Below are 16,007 nucleotides of genomic sequence, written 5' to 3' on the forward strand. Positions count from 1 at the left end.
ATGTTATTACGCAAACGTTCTTTAATTTCTTTGCATCGATTTTAGTTTGCAACATTTAATGACGAATGAAACCTATTTCATGAATATAATAACCCTATCTTCAGAATGGTAATTCAGTGGCATGATGGACTTATCCTGTAGAATGTTACGCAGAAATATGGATGTCTAGTGAGTTGTTCGCTGACCAGGTACTTTACATATCATGTACATGTCGTGTATTACTACACAGTGGTATTAGTACTGCCATGGCACTTATATTGCTATATGGAATATGAGACCTGCCTAGATACAAAAAATCTGCTCCAAAATACAAAACAACTTCTAAAATTGTCGCTTTGATAATAACAAAAGATATTTTTCAAACCACCATTAACGAAACTATCTATTTACATTTTTAATTAATTATTTTTACATCAGGTATATTATATCCCTTATGTTCATAAAAAAATTATTGCAATATCCATTATTTTTTTAATTGGTAACGGTCAATCATTTAAGTATCATATTATTCAGTATTTTTTATTGATTTATCCCATTCTTAGTGTCCTAGTGAGGCTGCTGAGAGTATACTGAGGAATTACGTACTATAGTGATATTACATAAACAGTCCGTCAGTGGCGGAGCGCTATTTATCCTGTTTCTGTCATACTCGCTGTTAACATTGAGTGATATAGGCTGATATGATAACGTTATGATAGCACCCTACCAAGAACCGGATAAGCTTATAAAATATATACTATATATATACATGTTGCACATATGTTCATACATATCTAACTCTATCAAAGGGTGGAGTCATTTTAGGCTTTCAAAATCCGACAGAAAAAAATGTCAGATTATTTCAAAACTAGGGTAAAATATTCGCATTGAGTATACATTAGCAAGTGCGATCATTCACTCCTTAACACACAATCGTCTTAATGCCATCTAATGCACGACATAGGGTCATATCTATGGGGAGGAAAAATGTTCAAAATGGAACTAAATTTTACAAGCAAATCTATCATAACCCGCGTTGTATGATACAGTACTCGCACAATGGCATCATAAAGTAACAAACCGTAATGATAAGCATGTCACACGCTCACACAAAAAGACGGAAACTGCACTTAACGTAGTCTTCTATCCCAACAACAATGTTAATATTATCTCAGAGATTCACTGTAGATTTTTATCGCCAGCCTTGAACACGGGGGCTCACTTTGAATGCCTTATTTGTATTCGTAGCCTAAAACTTACAAAGATAAAACCGAACCATAAATGAAAATGTGTACAATTTATGACTTCCAATGAAATTGCAATGGTATCACTGCCTATTGAGCGAGGCGATCAATCTACTATCGATATGTTTATAGAAGCAGACGACATGCTGTTGCTCATCTGTCACGTCTTTCAATCTGAACAAGAAGACACTATACTTCGGGAGATATTATTTCATTGATGATAACGCTGTAAACAGCAGGTAAATCCTTGATATTGATGATACCTTTAAAACTAAACGGATAAGATGCTTTAAACTGAACCGTGGAGAATAGCTCTTAATATTCAAAACTTGAGTACCATACTGCTGTAGAATACATAGCTTCAATCGGCTTAGATCATTACATTGCAAAGATTTGGGAATAATGCATAGTTCATGATATCTTAACAATTGTATACGTCAGTTACAAAACGAAATAGATATCATTGTGAATGACTTGCACCATGGTAATCTGTGTTAACTAAGCAGAATTCATTAATATTCATTTTGCATTATGCCTATAGCAAGAGCATTGAAATACCTTTGCACGGCGTTCACAATGAGCATAGAGAGGAAGAATGTGCTAGATGAATGGTTTCGAGTGTCAAATTTAAATAATAGCAAAAATTCCTATTTTTTGTAATAAAAAAACAGTCAATTTACAGCAAAGCTTGAGGACAATTTATTTGGTTTGGTCCACACATGTCGTAATGTTTATGGTTTCCCCAAAACATCGTAATTTTTATCATTGAAATTGACAGCCAAGTTGGTAAACAATAGCATCTTAAATGTGTGTAAATGGCACCAACAAAAGTTAGTCTTTGTATTCTTGCGTCAGGACTTGGTGCTTTGCAAATTGATCTACGTTGTATTGGAAATATCGATTTGATACCATACATGCACCTGTATAGCTGTAATGTACTTTCCCTACAAACACTTGTGAAGCAATACAAGAGCTTTATGTATTGCTATTTTAAAGCAGACGACGTTCTGCACATTATGGAATACGAACAGTTTTTATTTATCACAAGAGAATTGATAAGTGACATCAATCTACATAAGGTAGAGGAATATTGAATAAGAAAACTAAAATTACTTGAAAATAAATTATACAATCACTTCTTTTGTGGTAAGTTAATATTGAATTTAAAAGAGCAGACATTTATACGCTATGAATCACTTTATACATCGGGAGAAATATTAATGTATATGTAATTGAATTATAAACCAAGCCTATTTTAAAGCATGGAATACATACCTCCAGTACAAGTGGTAGGATGACGAGCGAATATATCCAAGACGTTACCATGGTAGCAGTTTAGGCCAGTCAAATTCTACACACAAAAAACACGCCACATACTGTCACACACTAAAAACGTAAATCCAAAAACGAAATAAAAATAACATTTTAGCAAAATTTGCTACATTTTAAAATCTTGTGAATATTGTATACACCAATCGAGATAAATTTCATCCAAATTGTACACTGGAAGTTTGCTGCGTGATGCCTTACAATCCGTTTCACTTTTTACGTCCAAATTTCTGTCGTTTTGCTTCACACTGAGGTGGTGCTCCCTGTAATAGACTTAGCCGATCGCTACACTGCTATGCTTTCCGCGCCTACGGTATCGTGTTTTCCACACAGCACAGGTAACTCTCCCAGTACAAATAGCGTACGTAAAGGTATACTACTGGAGTGAAATGTCTATACAGTGTAATAGAGTGGCTGTGTATATACACCTGTACATGGGGCTCCACTAGCGTACTGATACACTAAACTTCTACTACACATGCTTTTTATCCACTAGCTATCACGTTAGCTAGTCTTACTCCACAAACTTTTTATTTAGTTTAGGTTTTTTTTGTCGGAAGTTTATCAATAGGACAGAACAAACTACACATTGAAGTTTGTTAAAGTTGTAGTGAATGGGTAAATGCTAAAACAAGAGGTCAAAGGGTACAGGTAAAAGTTGAACCACATCATCCAATAGAAAAACGAGTAGATAGTTGATGGTTTTTCAGCCTTAACGCTATATGAGGTGGGCTGGCCACTTTCATAATATAGGACAATGTTAAACACCACTTACGAGCTTACCGGATGGATTCCATTCATTCGTTGCATACAATGCGTACCCTAGTGCTATCTCGTTATATACAGGTATTTATCAGTGATACATGGATCATTCTGGTTTTATCATGTATACACTAGCTTTATCTACTGGCACCAACGTCAGCGGAAACATAAGTAGACTTGTTTCAGACGGTGATTTTATCATTTTCATATTAAGTAGGCATAAGGGATATTGGTACCAATATTTCGGACACTTCCACCCTTAAAGCTCACGTTAATAATGGTTTAAAGATTCAGTTTCCTTTATACGTCTTAATGCAAATAAAGGCTTCGGGTATATTTGGTTCCCGTTTAATTGGTTATTGATTTAAAACCATGGTTGTATTCAAACGACGGTATTATTCTCGTGTTTCAACTTTTATATTTAGCACTTACCCATCATTTTTGTTTGATCAATATCATTTTAGGAAGTTCAACTTACTATGGTAGAAATATTGTTTTGGCTATTTTATTAACAGTGATTATTTCGTCCAGGATGTGATCATAATGTATTCCCCGTTCTTATAAGATAAATATGAAAACTATCTGTCAAAGAAGATATCTTATTGGTTGCCCTGAGAAACTAATACTGTTTCCAATGTAGTTTATATTCTTTTAGATACTCAGTACGAATATGAAAACGCTCTAATACAAAGAAAGCAGTACAGAATACATGGTCGTTATGATAAGATAGTATACAAAAACAAAGCTTAAAGATGATTTTGGAATGGACTATAAAAATAAATCACGATAACGAATGAATGACTTAAAAAGTTATCAAAACTTAAACTTAAAATAAAACAATAAGGGAAAAAAAGAAATATTAAAAAAACTTTCATAATAAGATGCATGATATTAAAATATAATGTTGTAAGTGTGATTCGTTCTGCCATTTCACGTCATTTAATGCGATGACCTTTACTGGAAACGACTTATGCATTGTGTTTCAGCACACCAATGTACATATAAATTGGAAGAATTCTACCGTGTCCTCTCTCGGAACATATGCACGTGTGTCAAACGCACAGCTTAGGTTTTTGACTTATGCATTATACAAATGAACATGTATATAAATCAAAAGAATTCTACCATATCCACTTGGACTGCTCCAAATTACCTATATAAAATTCTATAGTTTGACAATGAATAATTATCCTAATTATATCTTAATAGAATTATAGTGTGTTTGTATATCGTTTTAATATGTACTTTTAGTTTGATCTTCAACTACAATATTTGATAATGACGAATCGGTCATAAATTTTCAATGAGTAAGTATTATCAGTAATAGAGATATTGTATTACCATTCATTGTCAAGCTATATAATTGATCATTATTCACACTCAGAGTCGTTTTATTGCATTAACAAAGGATCAAAATGGAATCCAGGTAGAGAAATCTTGTACAAAGAAGAAAAAAATGAGATACTCCATGCTAATGTTGTATTTTTGTTGATAGTAGTCAATATGTGCTGAGTTATTAGAGGGTACTTACTTATCGAAATAAACAATTTAAAACTTATAGAAATTGAATATGTGTATTCTTCTGAAGAGGTATCTTTTAAACATCGAAATAGCATTGTATACAATTGTTTATTATTGAAAATCGATAAATATCACATGATAAATTAAATGTAGATTCTAGATTATCATTTTTTTAAATTCGTTTTCTTCATCTTTAGATATCAAAATCCATAGTGATAGAAAAATAATGATAAAAAGAGGTGAATATGAATAGATAAATGTCCAAAATGCATAGCCTATACAATTCTGGGCAAAATATCATGCGTGTACCAGGTTGTTTCCGATAAGCATCGTATTGTAATTGGGGAAACAATTTCCCCTTGGTTACTTGAAGTAATTCTCCTATCACATCATTGAGTGCTACATAAATAAGGAGTTACAGGGTATTTCTAATGGTCTTGTGGATTACTAGATGAAGGTAGTGCGGTGTGTTTAACTTGCATTGTGACTTAAATGCAGTGATGCTTTTCCTTGAACCCCTCGAGCGCTTGTATCCGGGCCATCGAAAGTGATTTGCATATTAAAGTTGTATAACTTGTTTCGCAATCGATGTAAAATAAATAAAGTTATGTATTTATATATTCGATTCTCATTTGAAATTGCAACAGTGAAATTGAGTTTGAACTGACGTATACTACTTACTCTTGAGGAGAAACAGGTTCTGTTCTAAATGAACTCAGAGGTCTCCGTTCACATTTGGATTCCGTTTGCTCCTTGATAGATTGATTTTGCTTCTATACTATGAATGTCATTATAAGTTTACCTAATATAATGTTTATGTACATTAATAAAACCTTATTATTCATATACAACTTTATTATCATTCAACTCATTTGAAAGTACATCCTTAATGGCAAAACGGTGTATACCAAATGGCAAACATCCGACTGCAAAACTTATGCCTACACCTGGTAAAGTTGGTTTGTTTATATTGTGGTTTTTTGCAGTTCTGAAATGAGAAGGGAGATATCATATTGGAGATATTTTTCTTCTTGCGAATAACTCACAAGGAGCTGCAGTGTGAACGCTACCAGATTTCACAATGCATATGGAGCTAGAGTTTAAAAAGCCGGCATTTACTTATAGAAAGATCAATCTGCTTTCTCTTATGACGTCATTAACACTACAAACAAAACAATACCTATCTACATGATCGAAAGTCTACGTTACGTAATAGTGTAATACTACATCGTTTCTACAGAAATGATATTACATAACGAATAAATGTTTACATTCAGATAAATCTTTTACTTTAGTGGTGGAAACACCAAATGGTTACATCTACTCACGCCTATTGTTTTGATTATTTCACAGACGTCATCACTTGTTAATATATATGCATTAAACAGAAGCTAACATCTTTTTGTATTCAGGTTTGGCGGTTTACATCTCCGACTTTCTGCCTTCAGCTTTCAACATGTATTCATTTAATAAATCAAACATTGCAAATCTATTGCATCCTTATTTCTTAGCCTTAACGACTTCTGATTGCTGTGTTCATAACATCTTTAGATATGGATTTGTTTATAAAAGCTTATTCTGTGTATATCTTAGGGTTTTAAAACCTGAAATCCGCCTTTTGCTGCGCCTTACAGCTGTTTCGTCATCCTGACACTCATCAGGGATTGGAGAGCTCCAAGCTGTGGAAACCAGATGGACAGTCAGAGTATAAAACTGTGAAACCAAACCAGACGCTGAAGTGTAAAACAGATTGTGAACTAAGCCCTGCAACTTGGTCAGATGTTGAAAACCTATTTTGACCTACGCTGATATAATCAAGTACCTAGGAGGTGATTTAATTTGATCTGAATGTTCTGATAGCACTACATTGTTTCATATTTAGAGTCATATAAATGACACAACCTCAATTGAAACCTTAACATGATACATTGTTACTTAATAAGGCTACAAGAATAACAATACATTTGGGGAAGATGAAAAGTTAAGATTTTTTTTCAGTTTTTAAAGTGCATCGTGATGCAAGTCTTATAGCGAATTTTACACTTTCCTATACCGTTACGTTTCGTTGGTTTCTACCTAGTGGGGTCAATGACTATTACCAAGTCTCCTGCATTGTTAAGTACTACAACCAAGTGCAACTTTATTTTAATGTTACCATTAGATTCGCTTTCAGTTCTTTACAAAATTAGTTAGATCATCGAATAATTATGTCAAAGGCGTAAGTAACGTTGTTAGAATAGCATTATGTAGATTTCTGAAGCAAACCTTAGTAAAATGAATCGTGACATACAGTGTTACAGACCTAAAGGAATAAATAATAAATAGCATCCCACTACAAACAAACAAAGTACAGACATAAATACCGGCACACAAAGCCGTCTGGCTCGCTCCACACCTTCTCACGAGAACCATAATTAATACGTTCTGTGAAGAACCTTACTGCGTGCAAACAGATTTATTTTAGCTGTTGTCCTCTACCATGTGTACCGAGAATCACTTGTCGTGATTATATGTCATTAGTCAACAATGTGATTGTTCTACGGCTATAGGTATGTCAAGCACCTATTGTTCTATGTGGTGCAACTCTATGTTGTACGGCTACAGGTATGACCAACACATATTGTTCTATGTTGTACGGCTACAGGTATGACCAACACATATTGTTCTATGTGGTACGGCTACAGGTATGTCCAGCATATATTGTTCTATGTGGTACGGCTACAGGTATGACCAACACATATTGTTCTATGTGGTACGGCTACAGGTATGTCCAGCATATATTGTTCTATGTGGTACGGCTACAGGTATGTCCAGCATATATTGTTCTATGTGGTACGGCTACAGGTATGACCAACACATATTGTTCTATGTGGTACGGCTACAGGTATGTCCAGCACATATTGTTCTATGTGGTACGGCTACAGGTATGTCCAGCACATATTGTTCTATGTGGTACGGCTACAGGTATGTCCAGCACATATTGTTCTATGTGGTACGGCTACAGGTATGTCCAGCACATATTGTTCTATGTGGTACGGCTACAGGTATGTCCAGCACATATTGTTCTATGTGGTACGGCTACAGGTATGTCCAGCACATATTGTTCTATATGGTACAGCTACAGGTATGTCCAGCACATATTGTTCTATGTTGTACTGCTACCGGTATGTCCAGCATATATTGTTCTATGTGGTACTGCTACCGGTATGTCCAGCATATATTGGTCTATGTGGTACGGCTACAGGTATGATCAGCATATATTGTTCTATGTTGTAATGCTACCGGTATGTCGAGCATATATTGTTCTATGTTGTACTGCTACCTATATGTCCAGCATATATTGTTCTATGTGGTACGGCTACAGGTATGTCCAGCACATATTGTTCTATGTGGTACGGCTACAGGTATGTCCAGCATATATTGTTCTATGTGGTACGGCTACAGGTATGTCCAGCACATAATGGTCTATGTTGTACTGCTACCGGTATGTCCAGCATATATTGTTCTATGTTGTACTGCTACCGGTATGTCCAGCATATATTGTTCTATGTGGTACGGCTACAGGTATGACCAGCATATATTGTTCTATGTTGTACTGCTACCGGTATGTCGAGCATATATTGTTCTATGTTGTACTGCTACCGATATGTCCAGCATATATTGTTCTATGTTGTACTGCTACCGGTATGTCCAGCATATATTGTTCTATGTGGTACGGCTACAGGTATGTCCGGCATATATTGTTCTATGTGGTACTGCTACCGGTATGTCCAGCATATATTGTTCTATGTTGTACTGCTACAGTTATGTCCAGCATATATTGTTCTATGTGGTACGGCTACAGGTATGTCCAGCACATATTGTTCTATGTTGTACTGCTACCGGTATGTCCAGCATATATTGTTCTATGTTGTACTGCTACCGGTATGTCCAGCATATATTGTTCTATGTGGTACGGCTACAGGTATGACCAGCATATATTGTTCTATGTTGTACTGCTACCGGTATGTCGAGCATATATTGTTCTATGTTGTACTGCTACCGATATGTCCAGCATATATTGTTCTATGTGGTACGGCTACAGGTATGTCCAGCACATATTGTTCTATGTGGTACGGCTACAGGTATGTCCAGCACATATTGTTCTATGTGGTACGGCTACAGGTATGTCCAGCACATATTGTTCTATGTGGTACGGCTACAGGTATGTCGAGCATATATTGATCTATGTTGTACTGCTACCGATATGTCCAGCATATATTGTTCTATGTTGTACTGCTACCGGTATGACCAGCATATATTGTTCTATATTGTACTGCTACCGGTATGTCGAGCATATATTGTTCTATGTTGTACTGCTACCGATATGTCCAGCATATATTGTTCTATGTTGTACTGCTACCGGTATGTCCAGCATATATTGTTCTATGTGGTACGGCTACAGGTATGACCAGCATATATTGTTCTCTGTTGGTCTGCTACCGGTATGTCCAGCATATATTGTTCTATGTGGTACAGCTACAGGTATATCCAGCATATATTGTTCTATGTTGTACGGCCTCAGTTATGTCCAGCATATATTGTTCTATGTGGTACGGCCTCAGTTATGTCCAGCATATATTGTTCTATGTGGTACAGCTACAGGTATTCCAGCATATATTGTTCTATGTGGTACGGCCTCAGTTATGTCCAGCATATATTGTTCTATGTGGTACGGCCTCAGTTATGTCCAGCATATATTGTTCTATGTGGTATAGCTACAGGTATGTCCAGCATATATTGTTCTATGTGGTACGGCCTCAGTTATGTCCAGCATATATTGTTCTATGTGGTACAGCTACAGGTATATCCAGCATATATTGTTCTATGTGGTACGGCCTCAGTTATATCCAGCATATATTGTTCTATGTGGTACGGCCTCAGTTATGTCCAGCATATATTGTTCTGTGTGGTACGGCTACAGGTATGTCCAGCATATATTATTCTTTGTTGTACGGCTACAGGTATGTCCAGCATATATTGTTCTTTGTTGTACGGCTACAGGTATGTCCAGCATATATTGTTCTTTGTTGTACGGCTACAGGTATGTCCAGCATATATTGTTCTATGTGGTACGGCCTCAGTTATGTCCAGCATATATTGTTCTATGTGGTACGGCTACAGGTATGTCCAACACATATTGTTCTATGTGGTACAGCTACATGTATGCCCAACACATATTGTTCTATGTGGTACTGCTACCGGTATGACCAGCATATATTGTTCTATGAGGTACAGCTACAGGTATATCCAGCACATATTGTTCTATGTGGTACGGCCTCAGTTATGTCCAGCATATATTGTTCTATGTGGTACGGCTACAGGTATGTCCAACACATATTGTTCTATGTGGTACAGCTACATGTATGTCCAACACATATTGTTCTATGTGGTACAGCTACAGGTATGCCCAACACATATTGTTCTATGTGGTACAGCTACAGGTATGTCCAGCACATATTGTTCTATGTGGTACAGCTACAGGTATGTCCCAACACATATTGTTCTATGTGGTACGGCTACAGGTATGTCCAGCATATATTGTTCTATGTGGTACGGCCACAGTTATGCCCAACACATATTGTTCTATGTGGTACATCTACAGGTATATCCAGCACATATTGTTCTATGTTGTACTGCTACAGGTATGACCAGCATATATTGTTCTATGTGGTACAGCTACAGGTATGACCAGCATATATCGTTCTATGAGGTACAGCTACAGGTATGACCAGCATATATTGTTCTATGTGGTACGGCTACAGGTATGACCAACACATATTGTTCTATGTGGTACGGCCTCAGTTATGTCCAGCATATATTGTTCTATGTGGTACGGCTACAGGTATGTCCAGCATATATTGTTCTATGTGGTACAGCTACATGTATGCCCAACACATATTGTTCTATGTGTTACGGCCTCAGTTATGTCCAACACATATTGTTCTATGTGTTACGGCCTCAGTTATGTCCAACACAAATTGTTCTATGTGGTACAGCTACAGGTATGTCCAACACATATTGTTCTATGTGGTACAGCTACATGTATGCCCAATACATATTGTTCTATGTGGTACAGCTACAGATATGCCCAACACATATTGTTCTATGTGGTACGGCTACAGGTATGTCCAGCATATATTGTTCTATGTGGTACGGCCACAGTTATGTCCAACACCTATTGTTCTATGTGGTACAGCTACAGGTATGTCCAGCACATATTGTTCTATGTGGTACGGCTACAGGTATGTCCAGCATATATTGTTCTATGTGGTACGGCTACAGGTATGTCCAGCACATATTGTTCTATGTGGTACGGCTACAGGTATGTCAAGCATATATTGTTCTATGTGGTACGGCCACAGTTATGTTCAACACATATTGTTCTATGTGGTACAGCTACAGTTATGTTCAACACATATTGTTCTATGTGGTACGGCTACAGGTATGACCAACACATATTGTTCTATGTGGTACGGCTACAGGTATGACCAACATATATTGTTCTATGTGGTACGGCTACAGGTATGACCAACATATATTGTTCTATGTGGTACGGCTACAGGTATGTCGAGCATATATTGTTGTATGTGGTACGGCCTCAGTTATGTCCAACACATATTGTTCTATGTGGTACGGCTACAGGTATGTCCAGCATATATTGTTCTATGTGGTACAGCTACATGTATGCCCAACACATATTGTTCTATGTGGTACAGCTACATGTATGTCCCACACATATTGTTCTATGTGGTACAGCTACAGGTATGTCCAGCACATATTGTTCTATGTGGTACAGCTACAGGTATGTCCAGCACATATTGTTTCTATGTGGTACGGCTACAGGTATGACCAACATATATTGTTCTATGTGGTACGGCTACAGGTATGTCCAGCATATATTGTTCTATGTGGTACGGCTACAGGTATGACCAACATATATTGTTCTATGTGGTACGGCTACCGGTATGTCCAGCATATATTGTTCTATGTGGTACAGCTACAGGTATGTCCAGCACATATTGTTCTATGTGGTACAGCTACAGGTATGTCCAGCACATATTGTTCTATGTGGTACGGCTACAGGTATGACCAACATATATTGTTCTATGTGGTACGGCTACAGGTTTGTCCAGCATATATTGTTCTATGTGGTACGGCTACAGGTATGTCCAACACATATTGTTCTATGTGGTACAGCTAAAGGTATGTCCAACACATATTGTTCTATGTGGTACGGCTACAGGTATGACCAACACATATTGTTCTATGTGGTACAGCTACAGGTATGTCCAGCATATATTGTTCTATGTGGTACAGCTACAGGTATGTCCAATACATATTGTTCTATGTGGTACGGCTACAGGTATGTCCAGCATATATTGTTCTATGTGGTACGGCTACAGGTATGTCCAAAATATATTGTTCTATGTGGTACGGCTACAGGTATGTCCAACATATATTGTTCTATGTGGTACGGCTACAGGTATGTCCAGCATATATTGTTCTATGTGGTACGGCTACAGGTATGACCAACATATATTGTTCTATGTGGTACGGCTACAGGTATGTCCAGCATATATTGTTCTATGTGGTACGGCTACAGGTATGACCAACATATATTGTTCTATGTGGTACGGCTACAGGTATGTCCAGCATATATTGTTCTATGTGGTACGGCTACAGGTATGTCCAGCATATATTGTTCTATGTTGTACTGCTACCGGTATGTCGAGCATATATTGTTCTATGTGGTACGGCTACAGGTATGACCAGCATATATTGTTCTATGTGGTACGGCTACAGGTATGTCCAGCATATATTGTTCTATGTGGTACGGCTACAGGTATGGCAAACATGTATTGATTGAATTGGTACGGTAACAGGTATGGCCAGAATCTATGGTAAAATTAGTACGGTAACAAGTATGACCAGCATCTAGTGTTCTATGTGGTACAGTAAGGTATGGCAAATTGTTCTAGATGTGTTAGAACTGCAGATATGGTCAACTATTATTCTACTTTATAGCTAAAAGTATGAACAGCACTCATTGTTATGTATTAGGATTACAGGTTTATATGTAATACATAAAAAACACACATTACACTACGCATTTTTTGTAACATAATCAATGGCGGACGAAGTAACGTATCATACTTGATTGTACATTTTGCCACACACATATTAATGTTTGCAAAGCAATATTTTGCTGAAGGAGCCAAGTTATTTTCACACCATGACGACCTCTACACTCACGCTTAGATGTTAGTTTATGTTACACAGAGGGCAAAGGGATTCGGGTACAACATTTTTAATTTTTGAATGTTTTTTGTTTTGGTTGCAGTGTAAAATGTTTAGTTTTGTATTTGATTACATCATGCTTTAATTTTTTTTCTGTGTGAAGTGTTATTTATAATATATAGTAATTGAGCATACCAGCGTGTATTCACTTTCCGTATATTGCCAGGTATCACACCATATTATACTTAATTTGTAATTTAATACTGTAGCATAGTGCAAGCTGCACCTAAGTTACACAACACCGCTACACTGGTACGGCTGTTGAACTGTCGTATTCATGTAAAGGACGTGAAAAAGAAACGTTATGAAAAGCGATATACAAACCATTCCTCTTCAAAATGCACTCCTGTATCGGTTCGTTAGAGGACCTCTACTTGTTATACTTTTTCGTGTTAATGGTACAATCTATGGCGTCACGTGCATTGCTGGTGGTCTGATCTGGAACTCTTCAGTGGAAAAGTGCAGTGTGAATAATACAGATGGTCCGGCAGAAACATAACAGTACTCTGCTTCAATCAGGGATATATTAGAATTCTGTATCTGTTATAAAGGTCGATAACCAACAGACAGTAAGCTTTCATTCTATTTGTTAATTATACCTATTCATTATTTATTATTATTATATCCCAATCAACATTGAAAGAAATCCTACACGTTTTATTTATAAACGTGTATCTATATGATATAAAATATCTTTGGAAATCACTATTTCTTTCAGTTGGTAGAATCTTAAGAGCCAAAAACTTCTATATTTGTTACCTCCAAATCACAAATATCCAAGCGTATATTCAGTGAATGACACTACCGAGTCATTTTTTTAAAATCTGTTTTTGGTACAATAAATCAGGGATATTAAATGTTTAGCAGGGGAAAACGAAAAATAGCATGTACTGTAAACTAACTATTTTTGCGTGCAGTTGAATTAAGTGAATTTCGCGAGCAAGAATTCGCGAGTACAAATCACCACAAAAATATTCACCAATATTTACAACAGAGCATTGCAGTTGTATTTCGTAAAATAAAATCCCCATTAAAAGTCATAAGACATGAAAAAAGCGATAGCCAGTGTTTAACAATTTACCTTCAAGTCTCGTCTAAATGAATGTTTGATTTGTAACATTGTAATATGGGGGGAGTAACGCTGAAATGTAGCATTAAGACAAATAAACACAACTGTCACGTTATTCGATATTGTTAATGTCAATTTCAACTTTTTATGACTTTTCGAATGTTGAATAAAAATACATTTTTGTTTGTTCATTGTTTATTTATGTTAACAATAAAAAGGTCAAAATTGGATATAGCTTTAGTGACGTTACTTCCGATGCCTAAAACAGTTTTGCCAGGGTGGTCTTATTCGGCATATGATTTAATAACACTGACGTGAGAAATGGCACTTAGAAATTAAGGAAGAGTCGTATTCCACCACACCTGTACAATGATGCTTATGTCGTAACTGGTCAGAATCTCAATGATGTTTTAACATTCTAAAGAAACTTGCGCATTTTACTAAAACATGTCATATCCAATTTCATTTAATAGTACACGATTTTAAGATTTTAATTGATATTTCCAGTCGTTCATTTGACGATTTCATGGACAGATTAACATTAATTCCAACTTTTTGTCAAAATATTTAAATAGTAATATGTTGATTTATTTTCTTGAATGGAGTCTTCACTGACATTTTGACATTTATGTTGTGACATTTAATATAGGACTTCTGAAGTGTTTAATTCGTTAAAGGCTATCGGGTTCCAGTTTAAAGTCATGTTTCAGTTATTCACGAAAAAAATCAATTCTAAAAAAACTAATCTTAAAAGATTCGTATAAAAATATTTTAAGGGGAAATGTTTCCTATGTAAAGGCTATCAATACTACCAGCAGTTTTAACGCTGGCCTCACCAAGGAAACGCTTCCGGCACCTGTTACTTTTGGTATACCTTTGGTACAGGTGCACATCGATTATTGTTGTGATGCACTTTTTATTGTCTTCTAATAAAAACGACAAATACGCACAGGCTAATGACTTTCTCAATTGTATATGCTTATTTGATATAAGAGTTGTTTTTGCCTGGCGTCCTATTGTGTTTTTAGATTAGCATTTTGGTTATATGACATTAACCTATTTTTACCCTTTCTTTATTTTGGTTTGTCAATACTTAATATTTGGTGTAAAATTATTTAACACTTCGCATTAATCAAGGAGTAAAGATAGTTTTGTCCTTAGGTTTTGATTTTGCACTTTGTGTCACAGTGCAAAAAAAGTCTGTTTTATACTACTCTACATTGCTTCAACATCACTGATATGCGTCAGCTTATGAAGAGTCTTCCGCATGCGAATTGCTTTCGCGAATTTCGATGTCAAAATTGATTCAGGAAAGGTTATCTTATAATATTTTTTTCTATACACTACAGCAACAACCACTGTCAATACAACATGCGTACCACCAGCATCGTGAGTAGTTAGGATAAGTTATGTATTGGCCCGCCTGTTACGAACGCACCTGTCTGACGACCAGTACAGGTACGACAGTTGTATGGTGAGAATGTGACAGAACAAACCGCTAGGTGCCACCATCAGATACCAGCTCTATATTGTACATAGCAATGCACCACAGCTGTTACGGAGCGCCAGCTTGGCTGCAGTCTGCTTTTTCTACCATCTGGAAACCTCTTATCAAAATATGCTCAGTAGCTATACGTTTATATGATGTAAACATGTGTATAATTAATGTTGTGATGCATGTGCATGTATGTGAATGATAAACTAGTATCTATGATCGTGGACTCCGCAGTCGGCTATACGACACCCCGGAATGTACTGTGAAA

At 36.3% G+C, this 16,007-nt stretch overlaps 1 protein-coding gene across 1 annotated transcript in view; it reads right to left on the minus strand.

The window, feature by feature from the left end:
* The window catches only part of LOC138321585 (uncharacterized), a 45,080-nt gene extending 41,957 nt beyond the window's left edge, over window positions 1-3,123 (minus strand). The window contains exon 1 of the mRNA XM_069265357.1: window positions 2,499-3,123. Coding sequence (XP_069121458.1) covers window positions 2,499-2,549 — 51 coding nt within the window. The 5' untranslated portion in view covers window positions 2,550-3,123. The remainder of the gene's footprint in view (window positions 1-2,498) is intronic.
* Window positions 3,124-16,007: the final 12,884 nt, after the last annotated feature.

This window comes from Argopecten irradians, chromosome 4 (genome assembly GCF_041381155.1).
Source record: "Argopecten irradians isolate NY chromosome 4, Ai_NY, whole genome shotgun sequence".
Taxonomy (NCBI): domain Eukaryota; kingdom Metazoa; phylum Mollusca; class Bivalvia; order Pectinida; family Pectinidae; genus Argopecten; species Argopecten irradians.